Here is a 25,183-nt window from a genome sequence, read left to right as displayed (position 1 = left end):
AGATTGTTACTTATAATAAATGTAAGCAATGGAATTTGCCAAAATAAAAAATATTCTAATAAAATACCATGATTTGACCAAGCAATTATGGAGGAATTGTTAGAGAATTGTTAAACCAGTATATACTTTGTGGAATAATTGATCATACCCAGTGGGTGCCACATTTTTAAAAACTTTTTTTTTCTTTAAATGTAAATTTACCACATCATTTCATACTTATTCATTTATTTAACAAAACTACTGCAGAATTTTCTAAATTTTCATAAACACAAAGTTGCCATGGACATCTTTGCACATATATTTTTATATACTTGTCCAATTTTATCCTTTGGGTAAAATTCTAAAATTGAAATTTCAAAGTCATGTGCTTTTAAAATTTTGATGTACATTTTAAATTGCCTTCCAGAGAGTTTTTAACCAGTTTACATTCTTATTAGCTATATATGAAAGTGAACTTCCTCTCTGGCAGCTGAAAATTTGTCTCATTGTCACTTGCCAAGTGTCTTTTCATATATTTATTGCCAAATTTCAAATTTATTCTTTCTATAAAGGAATGGTTCATGATTTTTTATTGCAATCTAAAGAGCTTTTTATTTGTTGAGGGTATTTATCTTTCCTTTGAATTATTTATCGCAAGGATTTTTCTGAACTTTTTTTGTAGTTTGCATGTTTTAAAACACAATTACGTAGTCATAGGTTTTAATATGTTCCTTTAATTTTTCTGCATCTGATGTCATAGACAAAGTCTTCTCTACTTTAAAATTAAAAGAGTTTATTTGCTTATATTGATTTCCTTAGCATTCTGTTTTAACCATTTAAACACATTTTGGTGTAAAGTCTGAAGCAAAGACTTAACTAAGTTTTTTTCTTCAAATCCTGAGCAAACTTTTGGTACTGCTTATTGAATAATTTCTTGTTTCCTCATCAATTTTTAAATGACAGCTTTATCATAAATCTCTCTATATACCCTTCCATTGCTGTGTCTGTCCTTTCTGGCAGTACTATATTGTTTTAATTTACTTTGCTTAAAATATGTATATGTATATGTAGTAGATTTTCTCAACTTGTTTCTTTGTAAAAATTTCCTTAGCTATAATTATCATGCAGTAGTTTTCCCGATAAAATTTAGAATCATTTCAGGATTCCGTGTTCTTCCTTTCCCACCCATTTTTTTTTTCCTATTTGGCATTTTGTTTGGATTTGCATTAAAAGTCTAATTCAATTTTGAATCATCAGATTAATTTTATACAAGTACTTTTCGGCAAAATATTTGTGTGAAAAGATTAAAATAATCGATTCCTTTGAAAATTGATATATGAGGATATTTTGGTGTTTTTGGGCTGCCGAATCTGAATCCTTTTATGATTTTTGTTAAACTGTCTCGTGAACTAGTTCAGGCAGTCAGTGTCACATGCGGAATATCTAAATATATTCATAATGAGGAATATGAGAACACGTAATAAAATAAAAGCCTGTCCTACATCCTTGGAGAGAAAATAGCGTGTAAATGGGGATAAATGCTCTGCAGTTACTATCAGGAAAGTTAAAACTTGTAATCTTTTCCTAGCTCTGTGAAGCCAGTTGGTTGCTTATTGTTAAAATATCATCTTTCCCATAAAGATCAAAGGCTGCTTCTAAATTACGTGTGTGAAGGGGTGTCTGGGTGACGCAGTTGGTTTCGGCTCCGGTCATGATCACTGGGTCTTGTTGGGCTCTCTGCCAAGTGCAGAGTCTGCTTACGACTCCCTCTCCCTCTCTTTCTGTCCTTCCCCGCCCCTCTCTAAAATAAAAATAAATAAATCTCTAAAAAATAACATATTTGTGCGAATATTGACTAAACTGAAAGATGGGACACTGGGTACTACCTATGAAAGATTTCACAGAATCAGTGTGTTCTGAATGGAGTTTCAAAAGAAGGGGCAGGTCACTGTGTAGGTGGGGTTGCTGTGTAGGTCAAGGCTGCAGCTCTGAAGTCGGCAGTGGCTTGAGATGAGATCATGGGAGAGAAGACAGTAGGAGGGAGCCCAGATGCCATGTGTCTCTCAGTGTACTTAAGCTAAGCCTAGGGGAGGATATGGATGAGGAGGTTCTGTATCTCCGGTGCCTAGAACGGTGGCTGGTTAATGGTAGGTTCTCGATGCCTAGTGAGTGCCAGATATGGGATGAGGGATGAGAAGCCTGAGAGGTGGACTAAAGCCAAATCGGCTGTGAGGTAGGGATTCATGGGGGGTGAGTATATTTGCAAGCTCTGAAGGTTGTTCTGCTGAGAGAACAGGGGAAGCTCAGGGCTTAAGAAGCCTAAATTCTGAGAGCAGTATATGAACATTCTGGTGGTGCTGCTGTGACAGGCAGGGAGAGTAAGGGGTGAAGACCGCATCCAGAAAATTTCGTGACATTTCCACCATGGCAAAATAATTGAATTTTGAATATGTGTCCTAAGAAACACTATGCCTTCATCTTAGAAAATGGGTCAGCAAACTATGGCCTAGAGTCAAATCAGCCCGCAGCCATTCTTATAAAGTTTTATTGGAACACAGCCTCACCTATTCATTTACATAATATGCATGGCTGATTTAGTACCACAACAGCGCAGTTGAGTCGTTGAAACAGAGATCAGATGGCTGGTAAAGACTAAAACATTTACTATCCGGCCCTTTAAGAAGATATTGAAAGACCTCTGTCTCAGAACAATGTTCTTAGTATTTAGTGGTGGCGTTCTGGAAGTGGTAGCCGAGTCAGACTGAGTTCAGACAGATTGGTGCATGACTAGTCTAAGTTTAGGCCATATCACTTCCTGTGAAGAAATATACCCCCAATTTTTTATTGTGTTGAAATTCAGTTCCCAAGTCATTGCCATGAGTATGTTATGTCTGTCTCCAGGCTCCTATGGCCATTTCTGTGGCCAGAAGTCCACAAAACTACATAGAGCACCTACGGTCTTATGAACCTGTCTGACCCAGCCAGTTATCCATAGTTAAGAAATTAGAATCCTGGGGCTAAATATCACATCAAGACCTCCTTGCTACCTCATAAGGAGGACAATTTCTCAGCCTGCCAATTCAAGTTCTGCCGGTCTGTTTTCTAAACTATGCTCCCCAGGGTAACCGTCCTCTTCAGAACTCTCCACAGTCCTTCCCTCTGTTCCTCACTATGTCTTCCATCCTCTTTCCTGCAGTGTCTTTTCTACTGGAGGTGTGTGGTGGTGTCACGGAGTCTTTTTGTTCCAGGTAGAGCCTGCATTACCCGAGCTGGATGAATGATAAAAATATTGGAAAACAGGGGCGCCTGGGTGGCTCAGTGGTTTAAGCCTCTGCCTTCGGCTCAGGTCATGATCTCAGGGTCCTGAGATCGAGCCCCGCATCGGGCTCTCTGCTCAGTGGGGAGTCTGTTTCTCCCTCTCTCTCTGCCTGCCTCTCTGCCTACTTGTGACCTCTCTCTCTGTCAAATAAATAAATAAAATTAAAAAAAAATATTGGAAAACAACATATTCAGGGAAGGCCAACCATTTTCTAGTCAAACGTCAACCATCCTGTGTGCGTTTAGACAAACACACAGCTAATTTCTTCACAGACTTTACAAATTCTGACTCTTCTAATTTATTTTAAAGGGCTGAGAGAATAATTAGGAAACAGCAGAAGTTTTGTGGGAAAGGTGTGTCGAGTCTTTCACATACTCAGGATTAAATTTTAGTTTCTTTGTGAAGCATTCAGGAGGCGCTGTTTTGAAACACCACTCCAGAGGCATGGGAGGAAGACTAAGGGCAAGACTGAATATACAAGTGTAGGAGTTATGTATCTGCTGGGATAGAAATGGGGACGTTATCTTCATGACAGTAGCCACTGTGATCGTGTGGGCATCGTCAGCAATTAATTTATGAATTAACTAATGAACGCAGTTGGCATTTATTGAAGATACACTATGACTAGACCTACTGTGCTAGATGCCAGGAATACAAAGACGATTGAGGCTCACTTTCTGCCCTGGAGGAACCCCCAGACTAGAAGGGAGAAATCAGATGCACGAACACTCGCCACACAAGATGAGAAATGTTACTGCAGATGAATGTTTTCAGATGAAATAGAAGGAAAAGTCTAGAAGGAAGCGTACTGAAACATGAGAAGGTTGGGGGCCGAAAGAAATAACAGCAAAATCAGAAAGGAAAAAAAAAAAGGAATTTGAACTTAATTGGAGAAGACAGTTGACTACACTGTAGAAATCAAGGTCTGACATGAATGGCAAGAGGAAGTCGGGGATGGAGTGCGCTGGTTGGGATGAGCACAGGGCGATGTATGGAAGGGTTGAATCACTCCATTGTAGACCTGAAGCTGATGTAACACTGAGTGTTCGCGGTACTGGAATTAAAATAAGAACTTAAAAAATAAAGAATAATATAAAATACTAATAAAAAAAGAAAAATGAATGCCCAGGGGCCACAGAGAGCAGAAGCAAGAGCAGCACAAGTTTCAGACTCAAGAACTGAGATTTCTGCTGTTCAAGAGGGCTTGGTGTTTTACAGCCTAACACTTCCTTGGCTTGTTTCAAATGTGTGTATAATATGCCTGTGCATTACTGAGATCCGATAATAAATCATGTTACGTTCTGACTAATGATGTTACATAATGTATATTGTATTAATTTATAGCAATATATTTTATGTATACAGCATAAGTAATAATACTCCTCAGTGAACCAAGACTGAGTAAGTGCTAGGAACTTCGCTAAGCACTTTATATTATTTAGGTCAGTTCTCCTCGGACAAGGAGCCTCAGGCCCTTGAAGGTTAGACAGACTGCCCAAGGTTATCCAGGGTAAAAGTGGTACTCACACTCGGGGCCTGTCCTCATCTACTGAGTTAGAGGGTCCTCTGGGGTATGATGAGATGCGCTTTTAGTGTTAAGATGAACTGCAGAGAAACAGATTTACTCCTCCAAATGGTCAGGGCAAGGGCAAGAAAACCCAAGTGCACAGAACAGAGGGAGGGGGCCTTTAGGGTGGAGGCCAAGCCCGGGTATTCACAACAGTCCTGGTTGTGTGGCTTGCCAGCTGCATGTCTGCCATCGGTCAGGCCACGTCTCACTCTGAATGTCCCCGTGAGCTCAGTGACGGTCCGATCTTCTACCTTGGTGGTAGGGAAAGGATCTGCTGCCATGCTCGGTTCTCCGCAGTCCCTCAGCTCTCACGGCTCTACCTTTATCGCTGGTCTCACTGCACGGTCCTGCTCCCCCTTCCTCCGCTATTACTACTCTTTTATTATTTTCAGCAACAGTAATTGGAAGGACTAATGGAATACATCTATGCCAGAAAAAAAAAAAAAAAAAAGACCCCATCCAGCAGAATAGCTGTTCAAGTCCCCAGTTTGATTAATCAGGATAGTTCTGCATTTATTTCAATATTTAGTGAGCGTTTGCCATGGCAGGTCTCTGGGCCGGGCACAATAGGGAGGTGAACTATGAATAAGCCATTTTCCCTTTTAACCAGCATATAAGCTCGTTTGGCCTTCCCGGCCACATATTCTTGATAAGCCATGTACTCAAGAGAGCTCTTTGGGAACTAAGCTGTGAACACACATTGAAAGCCGACCCACTTCAAGGAGGAGGCTGTGCGTGCCCAGCTTTGGAAGGATAGTCAGAATGTAAAGAAGTTCATGATGATTTGAAAATTCCATCATGCATTCACTGCTTCTCCAGATAACCTCAATTTCCTCATGTCATGTGGTAGGCTTATCACCTTATGTACAAGTTCAGAAAGTTATCAGGATACCTTATTTTAGTAAATCTTGTATGTTGGCTGTTAGACTTTAATTGAGAAGCTATGCGAGATACTGGTTAAGCAGACAGAGATCCCGGATCCTGTCCTCCATGAGGACAGTCTCAAAATAAAAATGTTTTTATAAATCCTTACTAGAGAGGAAGGCATTTACAACAACCTTGAAATGGAACCTTCCCCACCCAATATGAAGAAGACTGACATGTGACATTTTGATACCACTTAATTTTACTAAAATAGCAACCTGGCCAAATATACTTTAAAGTCGGCACGTTTATTACGGCCACGTGTTTATATTTATAGGAGAAGTAGTGTTAATTCCCTAGTATGTTAACAGGTCTTATTCAAATTGTTCTATTTTTACTTTGGAACAAAATTGCTAGAGAGAAACATTTTAAGGCAAGTAGTGATTATAGCACATTTATCAAATTATATATTAAATAAACTTCCTTAACTGAGAAGGAGCATAAACTGAAAAGAAGGTAGTTATCTTAAATTCTATATTGTTTATATAAGATTTCTTCAAATCCATTTTTATGGTAGGATCCTGATTGCTTTCCTGTTTTTCTTTTGCTGAATTCCTGCCTTCTCACTAACAAATAAAAATCCTCTTTTTAATATGTAATAGATGACTTGGGATTTCAGAATGGATTTTCAGAAACCACTGAAAGACCTCCTCACTTTATTGTATACAGTAAATGTTGTTTGTTGTAGTGTTGGTTTTTTGTTTTTTCGGTTTTTTTTTTTTTTTGAGAGGTAGTCAAATAGGTGAATGCATAAACCTTGCCAACCCTTGGGCAGTTGTAATTTCCATATCAAAATGCATGAGTTTTTACTTGACTATTACTCTGGTATACATTAAGTAATAGTTACCATGGCAACCTTTGAATCACATTATAACATTTACATATAAGGTGTTGTGTTTCTTTATAGGAAAAGACAATATACTTGAATTTTTAATGTATGGTGAAATATAATCACTACAAAAATAAATCATTTTGTCCAAGGTCAATTGAATGTTTTGGAGGTTATGCAAATTCCCAGCCAAAACTGTGACGTGCATGCATGTGTGCTTTGTCATGTCATGGGGAACACAGATTTTTTTTTTTGAATAGTACTTGATAAATACCACGTAATATTCATTAAATGCCTGTAGTTGGCCTTGCAAAGAAAAAATACTGAATTCGTTTGAGCTATTTATTAAGTGGCTAATGTAGGAATAAGAATTTGAGTTTATTTGGCATCATATCATTAATAAAATTTTATCAGATGCACGTCTTATTTTTAAATATCTAGTTGTACAATACGTAGCGTGCCTAGTTTTGGTCTCACATGTAGTAGAATTAACCATAGCAGGTGCTTACGCTTGTGAAAATGAAATTAGATGAGCCATTGAAATAATCCTTGTGGCAGTTCAGGAAGATGGCTACTAGCTGAAATCATCTAGATCGCTTGTTGGCCAGTGTCTTTCTTCACTATGTCTCAAGACCAGCCATCTCTTGTTGCCAGCGTGGTTCTAGGTCGTGGGGCTATCATCACTGTTTATGTAGGTCTGCAAATGTGGCTCTTTTTCAGTTTTTTATGATGACTTTTCAAAATTATTATCTCAATGTATACTTTTTATCTCAAAGTAGAGTAGATGATCTCACTGCCAGTGAATCATGCTCAGCTTTTGAGGAAACTTTTAAATAGTCATCAGTGGTTTGTAATATAGGACTATGAATTATAGGGACATGGGATGGAGGGCAACTATGTGCTAGACACCAGCTCTGCTGGACATTTTACATATGTTGTTTCATCCTCCTGATAACCCTGTAATAGAGCTCGCATTACTCTCTTTTTACAGAGGAGAAGAATAAGGCTTAGAGCACTTATATTAGTAACCCCACTGAGCTAGGTAGGGTTCAATGTGATCTGACCTCAAAGCCCTCCCTCTTTCCTCAAGAGGTTTGGATTCTGCTTCTGACTTGTTAGATGTACACTACACATTCAGACTAGAAATAAAAAGCATTGACCTAAAGTCCCTAAAAGAAAATCTTTGCTAAATGATAATTTCAATAATTTACATTTCTCTGCAGCACAATCTGTTAAGTCCCGGATTATGAGAGTTACCCTTGCCATCTTATCTGAGTTTCCAGAGTTCTTCTTTGTTGAAACCAAGTATAAACCAGAACTCAAAATAAACTATAAAGGTGCATTCCTAGACATTCAGCTATTGGGGATAGAGACTGTCCAAAGACTGACCTTCAGTTTTGAGCTTTGAAGTTCAAAACTGGACAGGTGGAAATATTGTGTTCTTCATTGCCCTTTGGTGTGAGATATATTCTGGGTTGCAGAGTAAGTGCCAACAGCAGCAAAATTATCGCCCCCTCCTGCTTCTATAGTAAGTCAGCAATGGCCCTTCTGCGGTCAAAATGGCAAATTCAGCAGCAGCTATTCGACAGGGATTTGCAAAAACTTCCCCATGGCTGTTAGAAATCTTATTCAGCAGTGTCTTTGAAAACCCGATTCTGTGCAGAATTCACTATGTAGAAATGACCTCAATTGCGATTTTTTAAAAAAAAAGTGTTTTAAACAAATATAATTGGTAATTTTGCTCGATGTGTATTTTGCACTTAGTACTGCAAAGTCGATTAGGTATCCATACAAATACCCAGCATTCATAAGTTTTATAGTAGTTCAGAATTTTATTTCCATTATTAATGTAAAGCCTCCCAAAATTCCTGGCTTTATAGAGTCAGTTCACCATACAAAGCCACTATACATCACTTAGGTTTGTGATGAAAGAATGGAATTGCAGCTGTGTGAGTACTAGAATACCCAAACATGAATTAGACTCACAAGCATTTGGCAATAGTTCAGAAAAGGAGCTTAATCTGGTTTCATCTGAGACTGCTTTTCTCTGTTCTACAACATCCCCCCAAGATGTTGTGTCTGATACCGGATCACAACGTAATGGGAGTGACGCAAAATCAGAGAAAGCTCTAAGAAACCAGGGGCACATTTGCTTTTCCCCAGAGATAATTTTTTCTCCTACTTCTTTTCCCCCCTCCCCCCCGCCGCCCCAGATCCCAACTCAGAAATTCAAGGTCATTCACCTATTAGATGAATTAATTATAAGCCAAAAAGCAGCATTCATCGTACTCTGATCTCACTCATATCTATAATTAAGGGTAAATATAATCTTCCTTTTTAGAAATGTACCACCCACCCATTACATCTAAAGTGCTGACTGAAATGAAATAATAGTTCAGAGCAAGATGATTTTAGTTTAACAAGAAAAAAGTTGATAATTTAAGCTCGAAGCAGTGAGTTCTATTTTTGATTACCATTCAGTTATAAATCTAATTTGAGATATATGCTGCTTTTCTGTTACTCAAGTTTAATTCATGGTTGCCTTCTTGGTTGCATAAGAGAACTTCAATGGTTGATCAAGGATGTTTAAAAAGCTCCCAACCCCCCCCCCCCCCCCCGCCACCGCCCTGAAGGAATTGGGGCAGGGGTTGAGAACGTGTTAGATTGAGAACCAGATCTGATGTAAGACAAAAAAATTTAATAGAAAGGGACCCTCGTAGAGAGTTCTGCGTTTGGCATTTGAAGGGCTCTGGTGGGGCTTTGTGCTGAAGGGTTGGTTGTTGGGCATGGGGGTGGTCGACCCCAAGATATTTAAACCCAGTTAACAGAGTCAGCAGGTTCTGTTTTTTGGTTAGGGTATTTCAAGTCTTAAGACTGTTTGTCTTCAGAAGAAAATAAGGAGTGAAGAAAGGGAAGGGCTCATCACATCGCGTTGCAGACAGTTAAACAAAATGCTCAACTATGGGTTTAAGATTTACAGGTTAGCTGTGCGAGGTGCCACATCTTGCTTCCAGTGTTTCCTGGCGGACTCGGGCAGCTCCGTACTGGGACCCAGCATAACCACAGAGCATGAGCTTGCACAATGCGGAAACCCTGAAACCTTTACAGTCTTATTTAAGGCAAAGACAAACTGGCCCATTTTGAACGCAGGCTTTCGCTTCCAAACAACTTCTATTAAGTGAAAATTTGCGTGCCCCCCCACCTCTATATATATACACTCATGCAGGTGAATTCATATGTAAATGAATGCCTTATCCATTTTGTGCCATATTCAATTTACCTTATTAAATGGAATGCCATTAACTTTCTAAGTTCATAAACTCAGGTTTTTTAGCCAATGGAATTTTTTTTTTTTCTCTTTCTCCTCGCTAAAGAGAGTTAAACCTGTGACGTAAAGGCCAAACAATAGTAAATGGTTATTGTTCATTTTACAAGTATACTCTACAATAGGAACACATATATTTTTATCTTAATTTTCCCTAGGGGGGTGATTAGGGCCCCCTTAAGTATGAGGAAATGCTTATTTTTGTTGCTTTAGAAGAATGATTCTATTGTCTGAGAGAAAAAGAAAAAGGAACAAACAGGTCTAAAAAGAAAGAAACAGGAATGTGCTTTGTGGAAAAAAAGGGGGAGAAAAAAGATTAGCGTGAGCCTTTGCATGTGTGGAAGTGCTATCTGGTCTTAGCCCTCTGTCACTGTCCATCGCTCATGTGGCTGCACATGCAAGGGTTGGGTGCATGATTTAGCCCGTGAAATGATTTTCTTTTAAATTAACAACAGTAAGGTCAGCCACAGCCAGTGAGCGATCTCCTAATTATCATTTTCCATTTTTCACAGCTCTGCTGTGAAATGCTGCTAAAACACAGTATAGCAAACTTGTTTGTTTTTATGTTGACCTATTGAATGCATCTACTTTCTTGGGAGTGGAAACCTTTGCCACCAGGACCAACAAGAATTAAGCAGTGGTTAAGCTCATTAAGGAGACAAGCAAGCATTTCAACATATCTGCTCAGTCCTTGTTTGAATATTTTGTATTATTTGAGAAAAAGATAAATGAAGAATGAGGAGTGATGTCTGCCTAAAATACAAAGTTTTCAATAATGTCATCTTCACACTCCTCTTCTCGTGAAAGGAAGGCTTATTTGTAAATTTCCCAGACTGTGAGGAGGTTGTGATTTAAATCACTCACAGCTTTTTTTGATGGAAATTTCAAAGAAAACTTGGGCTTAAATAAAGATTTTTGTTAATAAGATTTACCAAGAGTGAAATATCAGGTTCAGATTCTAAAATTCTTGAATGCCACTTATAATAAATCATGATGTTAAGCTGTTGGATTCCTGATTTGTAGAAAACTATTGCAAAGAGCTCTATATTTTAGTTTGTCCCTGGGTAGCATTTGGATATCTTTCTTAAGTTCTGAAGAGGCAGCAAAAGGACGTGCAGATGTCAGGTTTTGATCTGGTAAATACTCTGGCTTTATCTGGTATCGATGTGGCAAACCCGGAGAGACTCGCCATGAGTTTTCGCTCAAAATGGGCCTCCAACCTAAAATCTCATCCTCGAAGTTTCATTTTAAAGTAACGTTCGTCCTGCATCCCTTGGAAAAGTCTGAAACTGGAATCAGTGAAGGCAAGCTTGTCAGTAACTGATTAGTCCTTTATATATTACTCATCCAGCACTCACAAAAATCCCCTGGAATAGAGAGGTTCTCTTTATGATATTTAGCTACATGGCCCTGGAAAGGGGAGGTTTGAATTTTTGATTTTCCAGCTTATGGGTCATATTTGACCAACTGCTTTTACTAGAAGACATCCCACTTTGTTGAGCTATTTAGGAATCAAAAAGACTGTCTTAATTTAAAACAAGGACTCTTTGTTTTAGTTGGTGACTGCCTTGTGAAATTTTTCAGTTCTCAGCGGGTTAACCAGGGAACAGGGGCAGAGTCATAATTGGCCTATTTAGAGTATTTTGCATGTGAATAGTGTGTTAGTGAAGCATCCCTAAGTCTGTTGTGAGTGACATGGTGATTAGAATTTAGATTAGGGAAAACACATTCTGTACTTTATCAAGGACAGTAATTAGTTCAGTCAGTAAAAGTTGATTACAAGTAACGATAAAGTTAGATTTTTAGTACTTAATTTTAAAATTTCTTTATTAAACAGTAAATTTGTTCTTAATATAAATGGTCGTATCTACACTTGTTTTCTCGCGTATCAGACTAATTAAAAGAACAATGTGTTCAATGCAGAGTATAATCAGGCGATTTATATATTATGGGTAAGTTTTTATGTAGTTTTTAGACATTGTAATATTATTATCGAATCTTCCGCGTGTCATCCTTCTCGAAAGTTTAGTCATTTATCACTCTGTGGTAAGTTCATGATATTTGTGAAAGTTCTCTAGGGCTCAGGTAAATGTTTAATCTGTGGGGATGTGTTTTAGCTTCCAGTAGTCCTCAAGAGGGCATGCTAATGTCCTTTAATTTGTTCCTGTTAGCTTAGAATGCCTCTATCTCTGTGATTCTGGAAGTTAGTGTGAGATTTGAGTTTACGCCCGGCTCCGCTGGCATTTTCTCTTCTGTGGGTGCCGTGTAAATCCGAGGAGGGTAGAGCTGTGCCGATGGAGAGAGGCAGAGTCCTCAGTGGACGGGAGCGTTCTCCACTCACCCCCAATGTGAGCAGCGGGGGGAAGTTGTGCGTGCGTCTGAAAAACCAGATTCTTCTTGGGTTCTTGTGAAGGAAGGGCAGGGATAGTTCCCAGAGAGGAGCCCAAGTGTCGATTAGCAACAAACAAGCAAAAAACAAAACAAAAAAACAAAACCCAAAACACCACGAGTCTGACCTAAATGCCCTCTTCTTTAAAAAAAAAAAATTAAAATGTGAGCTGTCTTAAGATGAAAATACTGTTGAAAGAGAATCACCTTCTTCCACCTTCCTCTCAGAAGCAGAGAATTAAAAAAAAAAAGGAACCACAAACTTTGGGCTGCCTTCTGAGATTGCTTTCCCTTTTGTTTGGTTGTTTTGTCATTGTTGCAGAATTACCAGATGCTGTTTTGTTTATTGCCTGGGTTTAAGTACTAACAATCAGTTGGGGGGTTGTGAATGCGGAAAAACTAACCTTATATGTTTGTTTTCCCTTTTTAACCTTTTAGCAGAGTCTCCTTGGAGGTGACATGGATATGGGCACCCCAGGAACCCTGTCGCCCACCAAACCTGGCTCCCAGTATTATCAGTATTCTAGCAATAACCCCCGAAGGAGGCCTCTTCATAGTAGTGCCATGGGTAAGGTATTCCTCTGTCTGAATGCCTGAGTGATTATTAGTCGTCTTTTTCTTTCTTCTCTCTTTTAATACCACCCTTCTCGCCCTACCCTCACCCCACCCTCCAAAACCATAAAATTTCCCTCAAATGTCAGGCTCGTGACCACCCCTCCCCGGTAGTGCATTGGATGGGTATGTTAACAACTTCTAGTAGCAAGAGAACTATTTTGGTGTATGCTTATTTCTTGTTTTCTCTTGGCTGCCCATATAAGGCAACTTAAAAAAAAATCAAAGCTTAAAAAAAGTTAAAGATCTTGATTTTTACGAAAAAGGCAGAATTTGATGTCTGCCAGAATAAAATACGATAGCGGTACTGACATTTTGCTAAGGTAACGACTTCAGAAAATCTGGTCTAATCTAAATGGCTTCGTGGTGTAATCTGTTTTAGTTAGGAAGATGGGCATGCGGGGACCTCACCGCCCCTCTTCCTTTTCTTTCAGAGGTGCAGACAAAGAAAGTTCGGAAAGTTCCTCCAGGTTTGCCATCTTCAGTAAGTACTGCTCGTTTCTGCTTTTGCATCTTGTTTATTTTGTTGTTTCGTACCGGTGCGAGGGAGAGGGGAGTAACAAGGTGCTAGGTGCCAGAGCTGCACATTTCTCTAGAATGTGGCTGGGGCAGGAACGACCCGCACGTCCAGCCACCTGACCCGCCTTGGAGTGATTAATTGCATATCCTGGAAGGCTGGGTGGTTGTGTGGATACTCGGCAGGTTAAGCTTCGAAGAGAGCCTTGAAAAGGTGCCTGAAGTTGGAGGAGTTTTACCTGTACAGGGCTTTCAAGAGAATGAGTATTAGTTTCATCTGTTGGTTAAATTCTTTGTCAGTATTATGATGATTTATGGATTTGCATGCGAAAGGAGATTTGTGGAGAGGATTTAGGAAAAATTTACATGGGTTTCAGCCCAGAGTGCAGAGAGAATGTCTCTATTTTCTAGAGAGGTGACTGAATAAAAGCTTCAGAGGTAGCCGCATCAGTAGCCATTTGTGTCAGGAATACCAGGTGACAACCAGAAGAAACATCTGTAGCCAAGAGCATTCTGGGTCTTTTTAATACCTGGAGCTGGACTTGGGCGCGGCTGAGGTCCTTCCAGTCTCCAACGTAGCAAAAGGCTGTTGTGATCACAACTAAATAAGATCTCTTTATTTTCAATTCTTACATATATTTTCAAATCTGAGTTCCTAGATGGTTTTGTTTAATTTTGTTTAGAACCAATCTTTCCCTAGCGAGCTTCCTCCTTACGTAGAATAAAAATGAGTTCCTCTCTCCTTCCTTCCTTCCTTTTTTCCTTCCTCCTTCCTTCCTTCTTTCCTTCCTTCAGAAAGAGAGATACAGGTATAGATACACAGTTTTGATTTCATTTAATTTAATTCTGTGCTCTGTAGGGCACTAGTATTCTTTGAAAAGAATGCTAATGAGCCCTATTGTAAGTTCTTCTCCTCTGAAATAAAATGATATTTGGGTTTCTGAAAACATATTACCAATCAATGCTCGCATATTATTTTTACTTCATTTTTAATAAATTAGGAGAATAATAGGTTTTGCAAATGTGCTAAGATTAGATTAACCCAAACACCTGTGTATTTGACTTGATTTCAGTTCAGCTCATCCAAAAAATTATTAAGTGAATATATCAGAGTGAGTCTTTATCAGGAAAAAAACACAAATTTTGTATGCTGATTATCATAGACTTGGTAATATTGTAGAAGAATCACAAAATTATCCATAAATATAGAAAAATATTGTGTAAATAAAACTGCCAATGGTGTATAAAATAGTCACTTTGGACTACCAGTAAGTCACTTAAACATGTACCGAGTGGTTTATTCTTTTAATTTCTATGCTGTATTGAAATTGACTAATATCCCCTCAGGTTTTTATAAGCATATTTTAAGCTTGAAGTTTGTGGTGGATTTAATGTAGATGAAACTTTAGCTTTTAATAGCTTTTATGACAACTTCAAATGATATAGTCCTCACAGCTGTTTACATTTTAAACATGCCTGAACCTAATACGGACAGTATTAAATACAGTAAGTGGACCTTTGACTCTTCTGAAATGATAGAATAGCTGTGTGTCATAAAAGCCATGGAAAACTTAAAGCTATAGAACCTTATTTATGCCTCAGAGTCAAATGAACTTTGTTTTTTCCAATGCTAAAATTATGCAGAAATCGACACAATTTCCAAGGAGTGCTTGGGTATGGCATTAGATAATATCTATCTGCTTAATCGTTGTCAACAATAATTTCTCCTACTTCATTGTAAATTTTTAAGTATTTCCCTAGAGCTAATTTTCCCTATAGAAAATTTTACTGAAAGTAGTTTTTTTCTTTGCTGTTTAGACAGTTTGTGTGCTGGTGATATATTGTCAGATGTTCAGAAATCTAAAAGTGTCTTTCCTTTCTTCCCAGTAGATATGGAATTGGAAATTTAATTTGTATTATTTAATTTTTGGCTTTTGATGGTCAGTTCAGGATTTACTCTTCTTAGACAATTTATCTTGGCTAAATGTTTTAATGGTCCTGAAAGAACATTTTTGTAAATAGAGCCTGTTTTTGGAAAGGCAAGGGGGAAAATTCAATTGAAATGGAAATTTTATCCTTGTTATTTTTTATTTATTTTTTTCTTTTTTAAACAAAAAAGAATGACTTAGTTTGGTCGATTTTAGAATCCAGTCATCTATTTATTGTTACTACTTGGAAAAAAAAAAAATCTCAGCTCTGTTCTAATCACAATTTAACTTAGTTTATATTCGGTTTGTTGTATGCGTTGGATTGCTTATTATTTACAACAAGATCCACGTGCCTTACCACCACACAACATATATATGTTTTAATTTGATTAAAGAGTCTGCAATAGTCACTGTAGCACATTTGCCCTAGTAGACCCATATTTTCATATTTTCAGACCTCCGCCATGTTTATTCTTTTTTTAAGCTCAAATAAAAATGATGACTGTAAATCTGACAAGAGACACTTCCTAAAACTTGCTTCAGTATGTGTGAATAATTTTATTACAAATAATAAGAAATTGGGGCTAATCAAAGGTTTCCTTTGGAGTGATTACGACTAGATAAAGACATTTATATGTTTTCTGCGATACATATTTACCGTGATAAATAGTAATAAATCTGTCACAATCTGTTGCATCAACTCCCTTTTTCCCCCTCCTTTTCGACATGGGCCCTTTCTCTTCCTTAACCTAAAACAAAGAAAATGTAAACTGTAACATCTGTAATCAGATATTACTTATGGCATTCCCCGAAGACAGAGGCTGGACCTCTTTTGTCGCCATTAGTCTGGATCTTCACAGGCAATGAGAGCGAGGGGCTCGCCTGGCCCTGTTTTTCAAAATACTGCAGCATCTGTGGGAGAGAGGAAACATAAGCCTGGCCCAACATCATGCCATGGATCTGGCAGGATCCTGGAATGTGTTTGTGCTGTGCATTGCCTCTAAGAGACCTGGAGTCACGGCGGAAGCGTGACAGTGATAGGGCGGCGGAAGAACCACCCTGCGGGGTCGCCTTGCACAGGCGCAGTGCAGGGAAGGAAGTCTGGCCCCCTGGACCGCAGAGGCCTGGAGTTAGGGCTAGGGGGATGTCTCTTTAAAGGGAAGGCTGTGCGAAACGACAACTCTCTAATTGCCCACCAGAGCCCGGCTTAGTACCGCAGAACATTTGCCTGTTCTCTGTTCAGATCGCAGAATGTTCTTTTCCGTCGCAGACCAGCTTCTGGTCGCCCCCATCTCTTGATGGCAGTTCGACAGTAAAGCTCTGCTGTCTGTTGACGCCGGCGTTCATTTCACCTGTCTGATTTCTGGGATCTGCACGTGAACTTCCAGTCTGATTTCTATGTCTTGGATTTCTCTTTTAAATCCTAGATCTCAGACTTAACACTTTTCAACTCTATTGCTCTTTCCAGCAGATTTCTTGTCTTTGTATAGCCGCATCGTCATACATATTGAATCCTGAACTCATGCGGAGAAAAATATACCCATTAAATCACATTTTTGGGGAAAATGATCCATAATTCTTAGAAATTTACATGGAGGCATTAAAATCTAGAAAGCAAAAAATTTTCACATTGTGCTATTCTAAAATGTTTTTTTCCGCACATACATAAAAAGCACAAAGATATGGTCTTTCGAGAACTTTATTGTGCCCGCCAATATGGAAACATATAAAAACTCCATCTTCTTATAATTTGAATGTGAAATGACATACATTTAACCAGAAACTGGTAACAACAGCAACCAATTCTACTTCAAACATGGGTGGAATTTATCTTTACTTCCAACTGAGTTTTGAAACTTCAGTGGCAGTCTCACTGTCTTCCCCATTTGGAATCCCTGGAACTTTAGATGTCTCTAGAAATAAGAAGTTTTATCCTTAGAAGAAGTTTATGACATGTCTTATCACCAGGGATTTTTCCAAACTGAACTTTTCAGTAAAGTCTTTTTTTTTTAATGTTAAATTACAGTTGTTTTTTCTTTGTTTGCTTATAGTTTTAAAAATCACATAGATCTGGCAAGCTTTGCATTAGGTGGTCAGAGATAATTTTGGACACATAGGTCCTAAGGACAACAATCTCTATGATAGGAAAGATTCTAAAATAAGATTTGGGCACTCCAAGAAACTTTGAGATGAGTTCGTCATTAGATGGACTTGAAAAGTAAAAATTCAGTGTGTATAAGACACCAGGTTTTACCGAGTTTCTTAACAGAAAAATGCTTAAAGAAAATAAAATCTTAAAGTTTAAATGAGACTTTCTTTTACAAAAGAGATTATTAAGAATATCAGGAAAAGTTGGGTAATGTTGATGGCATTAAGTGTCCTGTGCCTTTTACAATATGTAAAAAACCTTCATATTCGAAGGTTTCAAAAATGATGCCGAGTTCAGACCTTAAAATATTTTTGGAAAATAAAATTTTCTTTCTCAAATACTTGAGGAAATCACAATGTAAAAGAGAAGTTGGTAATCATTTTTTTCCTTTTAGAGGCTCAGAAACTATATATGATTGAAAAGCTCAGTACTTAAAATATATCATTTCCCCCATTACTTTGAAATTAATCATAAATCACAGTGATGCTATTACATGTCAGTAGAATTTTAACTTGAGGGATAATATAGCTTTTGTTACAATAAAATTTATATTAATTTTAAAATGAACTTAGTGTCAGCTACCTGGACACGATCCTTTGTCTAGAGTAACCAGTTATGTGATAAGATATAAAATGAGGGGCCTCATCAAATTTCATTCCTGGAGGGGTAGATCCTTTGTGAAAAAGTGTAACCATAGGTGTTTACATTAAAATCTTTGGATAGCTCACAATAGTTAACTTTAAACTTAGTGTACCCATTCTCCAACTAAAGATATTGAAATATGAAGTTCAGATATTAGAATTATGCTTACTAGTTATGAAAATGTATAGACAGAAAAGAGATAAAGTATAATGCAATTAAATCATCCCCAACAGGACAAAAGTGTTATTCACTTTTTCTGTACAATTTACACAGAATAGATCACATGACACCGGGGAGTACCTTGAAAGTTGAGAAGATGTTCATCGCAGAGAACATATATTTTTGTGAAATTAATATTGAATTTACTAAACCAAAGGCTTCAGAAGTTCAGCATATACATTCTTTCTTTGAAAACCAATCTTATTGTCTCCATTACAGTTAGAGGCTACGGACATTATGCTTTTTTTATGAATTGCTGGGTATGAGACAAATATAGGAGAATCTCTATATTTAAAGTTTTTATTGGGGGTTCTTAGTCTATTAAGAATATTTCATAAGCATATGAGATTCATCCAAATATACAACATATGTACCATTAGGCATTCCAATCTCTCAGGAGTTTGCTACAAGATTTCTGTATTTTTGTTTGGAATTTTGGAATAATGAAATCTCTTTTCCATCATCTCTCTATTATGAAATCTATTCCTGTTCCCCTTAAAAGGATGACTTCTGGTGTGTATATTTTAAATATAAAGTGGGAAGAAATGTAAGGAAGAAGAAAAACACAAAAGTCAACTATAGAGGAAAGGTTTGCATATTTGTGAGCTCTTCTAGGATTATCTATACAAATGAAAAGGATATATGTGTCAAATACTCAAATGAGACACAACCACCTAGTTTCCTCCTCAATAGAGATGCCTTCCCGGCCCCCTTTGTCTGATTATTCTACCAAGCAAGCTCTTCTAAGGTGGCATGCTTGATATCTAGTCCCCCCCACCCCCGTGTGTATTTTTATTTTTTTAACCAACTTTTCAATATTTCACCTGCTAAGACTTACAGGACTTTTGCTAAGATTTCAACAACTGGAACAATAGCATTTAGTATAAAACTGGCCTTATTTGTTGAGAAAGGAGAAATACATTTCAGGAAACTGTTATTTGGAACCTTGTTTTATCCCTTGCACTGAAGAGGGTATTTTGGTGTGAAGTCTTGGACTCCGTCTGAGTGGTTTAATTATTAAGAAATCCAAGAAGCTGCTGGAAGGCGGCTTACCTAGAGAGAGAATTGTAACAGGCTTGCATGCATTCTGAAATTACACAAGCTTGTTTTGCAGCGTGTGGTTTGACTGTGCATTTACTTTATGTCTGTGGAATAATATAGATTCTTGGCTCAATATTTGGTCAGGAACCATTTTTTAAAGTTCCTGTATTTCCTTGATTGAACCATTCATTTTATTTTCTAACATAGGGAAGCTTACTCACTTCCCCCCCCGACCCCCGCGATCACTGACAGTTTCTGTGTTTTCAAGGTGTGTTTTCCTGATTTCAAACAATAGTAAAGTTTTTGTCTGAAAGTCCGAAATCAAAATCAGATAGAAAGAACTTGGAGGACTAAGTAAGTGTCTCTCAAAATATGTGGCAATAACCCTGAAAGGAATGAAGAGTCTCTTCAAAAATAGCAAAGTTGTATTTTCTGAAGGCAGATTAAATTCTGTCAGGCTGTTGACAGACACTTGCTTTGTTTTGTTTTTTAAATAAATTGCACTGAATTCTTAAACTGAACATAAAGTCCCATTGCCACGCAACAGCATGAGATTCTCAGCCTTGATCTCAACTGTCCCAGGGTGTATTTGTGTAGTGGAGTGTGCTCTTTTTAAAAAGGAATAAGAGGTTTTATGAAATGCAGTGCAAATTTTGTAGTTTTAAATACTCAATTATTTTATCTCAAAACAGCAGCATGTGAATGAGTCTGATTTTTTTTTTTTTTTTTTTTTTTTTTTTTTTTTTTTTTGGGTAGTTGCTGCTGTTGCTTAGGTACAGAGCTCTGTGAGTTTTATGCTTTGCTGGAGCTTCTACTCCCTCTTCAGAGAAATTAAGGTAGTGCAGAAGGGCCTGCATTTTGTAGGATTTCAAGGTTGAAAAAACCGCTTTAAGTTTCGCTGAGAAGCACAGATTTCCATTCTGAAAGAATGTGCAAATTCGAGTTTGAAGAGGACACTTTTAGAGCTCCATATTCGAGTCGTGCGGCGACAGCCACGATCATCTTTTTTGCCTAACTTTGTCATCTGAGGAATTAATCAATCCTAAATACGCCAGTAAGGTTGAGACTTGATATGTAAGCGTTTGTTTCTAGAGTATTCGGGTGAGGGCCTGCACATGTATGCAGTGTCACTGGGTTTAGCTTGAGTATTCAGTGGGACAGAAGAAGAAGAAGGGCGTTTCTTAGCAAAGCCCCCTTGGTAGCAAAGTGTAAAGAAATGTTTTGGCGTGTTGCTGTGTGTCAGGAGTGTTTGCAACGATGTCGATTAAAAGGCATTTCCTTTGTGAAACATGGACTCATATTAGAAAGACTTAGTGTTCTCAGAAAAATGACCCTTGTGGTATATTTCTCACACACATACAGAAACTGTCACTGTTCCCACTTACTGTTACCATCTAGGGTTTTTTTTTTTTTTTTTTCTTAAAAAGAAAAAATGTTGTTTTGGAGCAATTATTTTGATACCATCCGAGAAAGAGTGTATGTCTACAGCAGCCTCCTCTTCCCCAGCCTATATCATTCTAAATATGCCTCCTGGATTATACTTCTAATAACACTGTAATGGCTTTCCTTGTACCGATTGGCAGAGTCTATCATTGGCTGCCTTGAGAAAACAGTTTCAAGTAGGAGGTTGATTTCTTGGCGTTAACGTTTTCAAGTAACCCTGTTTGGGGAATTCAGTTGTTTCACAAGTGCTCAGGTGTATTAACCTAGGGTACAATAATATTTTTTGTCTTGCTCATTATGAAACGAACCTGAGTACAAAATAATTCAATAATAAGTGGGGTATAAAAACCCGAGCTTTATCATAGGAAAGTCTGAGAACTTGAGAGGTTAGCAGATGAGATTAAAAAATAAAATGTGTCGCCAAGTACAGTAGTGGTCAACTCTTTTCTCCTCACCACTGAAGCTGAGGTTTTAAAAGAATGTTCATGGCCTGGGAATTAAGACTTTTTGAATCAGTTTGAAATTTGTAAGCCACTAAGCTAAATAGAAAATCAATCTGTTTCTGTAACTATTGTACTGTTTGAAAGTATTGTTCTGTCATAAAAAGGTACAAATTCTGCCATTTAATACTAAGGCATATGCTTCACGAGTGAAGTTTTATTGCCAAAACCTGTGGGTTCCTCATAGAGTGCCTTGATACGAATTTTATTTTTAGATATATACCCCACATTGCTACATATCATCTATAGCTTAATTGATAGGGTTGGGCAAAAGAAAATGGGATTCAGCATTTTTATTACGGGCAGATAGAGTTGGAATTATGAAATTCAGATCCCAATAAGTAATTATTCCACAAACAATGCTGTTTTGTTTTCCCTTCAATAAATTACACCAACAACCTACCTGTTAAGCAGAACCCTGTGATAACAAACTGGGAGATCCAGGTGGGAGGGAGAAGAAAGCATTCTCAGAAGTTTTCATTCAGTCAGTCATTTCTTTCTTCTTGTATACTTTTTCAAAGCATATTGTTCAGCTAACCAAAAAACTCGACACAAGGAGCAACACTGAATATTTCTTTCTCTTCAGTGTCCTCTTTATTTAAATCATGAAACTTCACCGCTGAGGTCCTTCCTGTTTAAGGAAGTTCCCTGTGTTCTGTCACTCACATCCCCAATTGCTGGGGTTGACCTTAGTATTTTAAAGAGCATAAAGTCTGGGCCTTTTGAGAAGGTCATGTGTTCAAAAAATCAACACACGCAGTGAAACACAGGGCTTACTGTCCTTTGGGATCGATTTGGGGATGCTGAGTCTCCTTACCCACTTGTAAGCACCTTAAATGGGTAAGGATCTTTTTTACATCTTTTTTTTGAGGGGGGGTCCCATAAAGGTTAAATTCACTGACTTGCATATTTCCTTGAAAGGGATTTCCAAGAATGAAGATAGTAATAAAAGTGGGGTAGTGGGTTGGAAATAACACTGCACTAGAAAGCAAGAGATCTTCCTAATTAAATGTCCCATAACCTTTTCTTAAACCTCGTAGCCCTGGTTGGGTCACTAACCTATTTCATGGTATAAATAACATCTTCTCCAGGAGATGAGGTTGATACACTCAGGACAAACCCTTACCACCGTGCTTATCCTGAGCCAGGAACTGAGCACTTTGCCTCCAGTAAATCATGTTAACGCTGACAAGATCCTATGAGATGGGATAGCCTACTCTTCATTCATAGCTAAAGAAACTAGACACAGAGGGGTAGAGACACTTGCCTGAGGTTACACAGCTCGTAAATGGCAGAGCTGAGATTGAGACCCCGGCAGTCTGTCCGAAGGCTTATCTGTCCTTAATCACGAGGCTATGCAGCCATGCTGCTGGCTATTCAGAACCCTTGGTAGAACAAAAAGGTCTCCACAACCTGATCCAACATATCAAGTATTTGCCTATCTGGAACAAATTAAATATTCAGAAGTTTCATCTCACTGTAGAATGACCCACGGTACCTCTAAGGTGTTCACTGTTTATAATGTACAACTTCTGCCCAGGCAGACCCCTTAAGGAGAGTAGACCATTCGATATACCATTTCTGCAACAGAGGTAGTATGATCTAGTGGTTAGGAGCCTGGAATCGACTGGGTTTTTAGTTGGCTATGCTGCTTACTAGCCACATGGCCTTGGGCACGTGATGTAATATCCTTGAATTCTTCCCTTAAAAATGAGGGAAATAGGCATTTCCCCCAAGGATATTGGGAGAAATAAATAAATGACAAAATATATGTGATGTGCTCCGTGTGGTCCTGACACATTGTAAATATCTAAGCAATGATAACCTCTAATGACAATAATAATAAGCCCCCCGACAATGTTAACACCAGCCGCAAGGTAACCCCCTTTCTTCTAGCACTTGGGAAAAAGTGAACATGCGGCTTACTGGTGTATTTAGCTGCTGAACAGAAATGAAGACCAGGATCCCAGCTGCGTGTAGAAGAATTCTACCTCATGGAGGTCACTGGCTTTTTCCCCAAAACGACAAAAACCTACAAGCACTTTTTGTATATCTTTGTCCTTGCAGGGGTGTCTCTATCAGGCCAAGACACCTAGTCGGCTGTTTTAATCATTAGACTTATCACTCTACAAAGTTTGTGTTGCAAGTACGTACCCCATCTTTTTTCTCTTGAAATGGGACATCAGGCCAAAATGACAGAGGCCTCATAATATGATTCCCTCTGCCAGTAATTTGTTTATGCCTGGATCAGCCCTGCCTCCAAGCGATAAGGAGATGCATGCTTCTCCTCTCATCCTCCATCAGTCTACTCTGTAACTGGTCAGAAGCGGGCCCTCCCCAGTGATGAACCTCCTTTGTCGGACTGGCTCTGGTCCCCACGCGAAAAGGTCAAGCCTGGGGTTTTGGCTTCATCTGGCAAGACGAAGATGTGCAGAGTAGGTGGGAGCATGTGGCACTTTGTTTCACTTCTAAAGTAAAACAGAGTTCGACTTGTTTAGGACTGTTTAGGTAAATTTCTAACATGAAACAGGACTATGTATACAGACGTTTTAAGATAAAGTCAAAGTATTGCTGGATTCTGGCTTTTGCCACATTGTAATGTGGGGGTTTTTGGGTTGTTGTTTTTTTTTTTCTTCTCCCCCCGACTCCCCAGGGCCATTGCTGAATTCATAAAAGAAAACTTGTTTTTGCTTGTCAGCTAAGGGAAACTTAGAACAGTTTTTTTTTTTTGTTTTTTGTTTTTTTTTTAATAAGGGCTGATTAGTGAACTCTTGCATCGAAAGAAAAAAAAAATCTGCCAAAAGGGGTGGGGGAGAGAGAGCCTGCTGTCTGCATTCCACAGCGAATGACTTTTCCCAGTCAGTTTTCATTGACAGAAAAGCCAGGCAGCACGTTGGACTCTCGGGGAAAGGGCCTTCTGGCCGGACCCCTTCCTCGTGTCCCTGAACAGGACTGAGGCATAGGTTCACAGAGACAGACTCTTTCTCTGGGAAACCCGGGTAGATCCGATGGAGGCACCCCTCATTTGTAGTCATTGCCACCTTGTGGATTACAAAGGATATTGGTTTTCATCAAACTTCCATTTCAATTTGGCTTTTTATGGCAAGTACACTTTGGCAGGGGATTGCTGTGTTCCTCCCCAAAAGGATCCCCGTTTGTTCAGCAACACCCTTCTCCGCTCACAGTTCATTTATGATTCTGATGAGAGTGTTTTTTCAGGAAACACACATTTCACTTTTTGACCTAGGAGCATCTGTTAGAATTTTTTTTTTTTTAATACTACTTTGGCATTCTGAAAGTGTTAATGTCTTTCATATCTGTTTAATGCTATTTAGGGATATTTATGATCACCTCTTGGTTACTCAGGGTAAAGTGTGTCGCAATTTTTTTTAAACAGACAGGAAAGCATTCACATGAGGAAACAGATTGCTTTAAACATGTGCTTCCTGTGACAGTAAAAAGAACAAATTAGATTTAACACTGTGTAATGAATGCATAAATGTGTACATTTAAGCTTTTAAAAGCTTTATGTTCAGTTCTGGTCACAACAAAAATGGAGTCACCTGTAAAAATTAAAGAGGCCTGGGTTACCCTCAGATTCCCGAAATGCCCAGAAATTGAGATCCTCACCTGATGATCCTCGTTGGGATCATAAAAGGCCTGCTCTGTTAATGCTGGAGGGAATGAGAACATTACGGGGCACACGGAGAGGTTAAACCAGGTTAGAGTCTGATCCTATGCTTTTAGCGAAGAAATCAGAACGTGTTGGGGGACGAGGATGGGGGGCAGGGGAGATGAT

At 38.5% G+C, this 25,183-nt stretch overlaps 1 protein-coding gene across 19 annotated transcripts in view; it reads left to right on the top strand.

Moving 5' to 3' along the window:
- Window positions 1–25,183, top strand: part of TCF4 (transcription factor 4) — a 349,439-nt gene that overhangs the window by 211,632 nt on the left and 112,624 nt on the right. For 14 of the 19 annotated variants that reach the window (XM_046024546.1, XM_046024539.1, XM_046024540.1 and 11 more), the window contains 2 exons: window positions 12,773–12,902; window positions 13,381–13,430. In XM_046024546.1, coding sequence (XP_045880502.1) covers window positions 12,773–12,902; window positions 13,381–13,430 — 180 coding nt within the window. The remainder of the gene's footprint in view (window positions 1–12,772; window positions 12,903–13,380; window positions 13,431–25,183) is intronic. The other 5 variants (XM_046024544.1, XM_046024541.1, XM_046024559.1 and 2 more) reach the window with 1 other exon arrangement.

This window comes from Meles meles, chromosome 12 (genome assembly GCF_922984935.1).
Source record: "Meles meles chromosome 12, mMelMel3.1 paternal haplotype, whole genome shotgun sequence".
Classification (NCBI taxonomy): Eukaryota; Metazoa; Chordata; class Mammalia; order Carnivora; family Mustelidae; genus Meles; species Meles meles.
The sequence above is the reverse complement of the archived record's forward strand: the minus strand, read 5'-3'. Positions and strand labels throughout refer to the sequence as shown.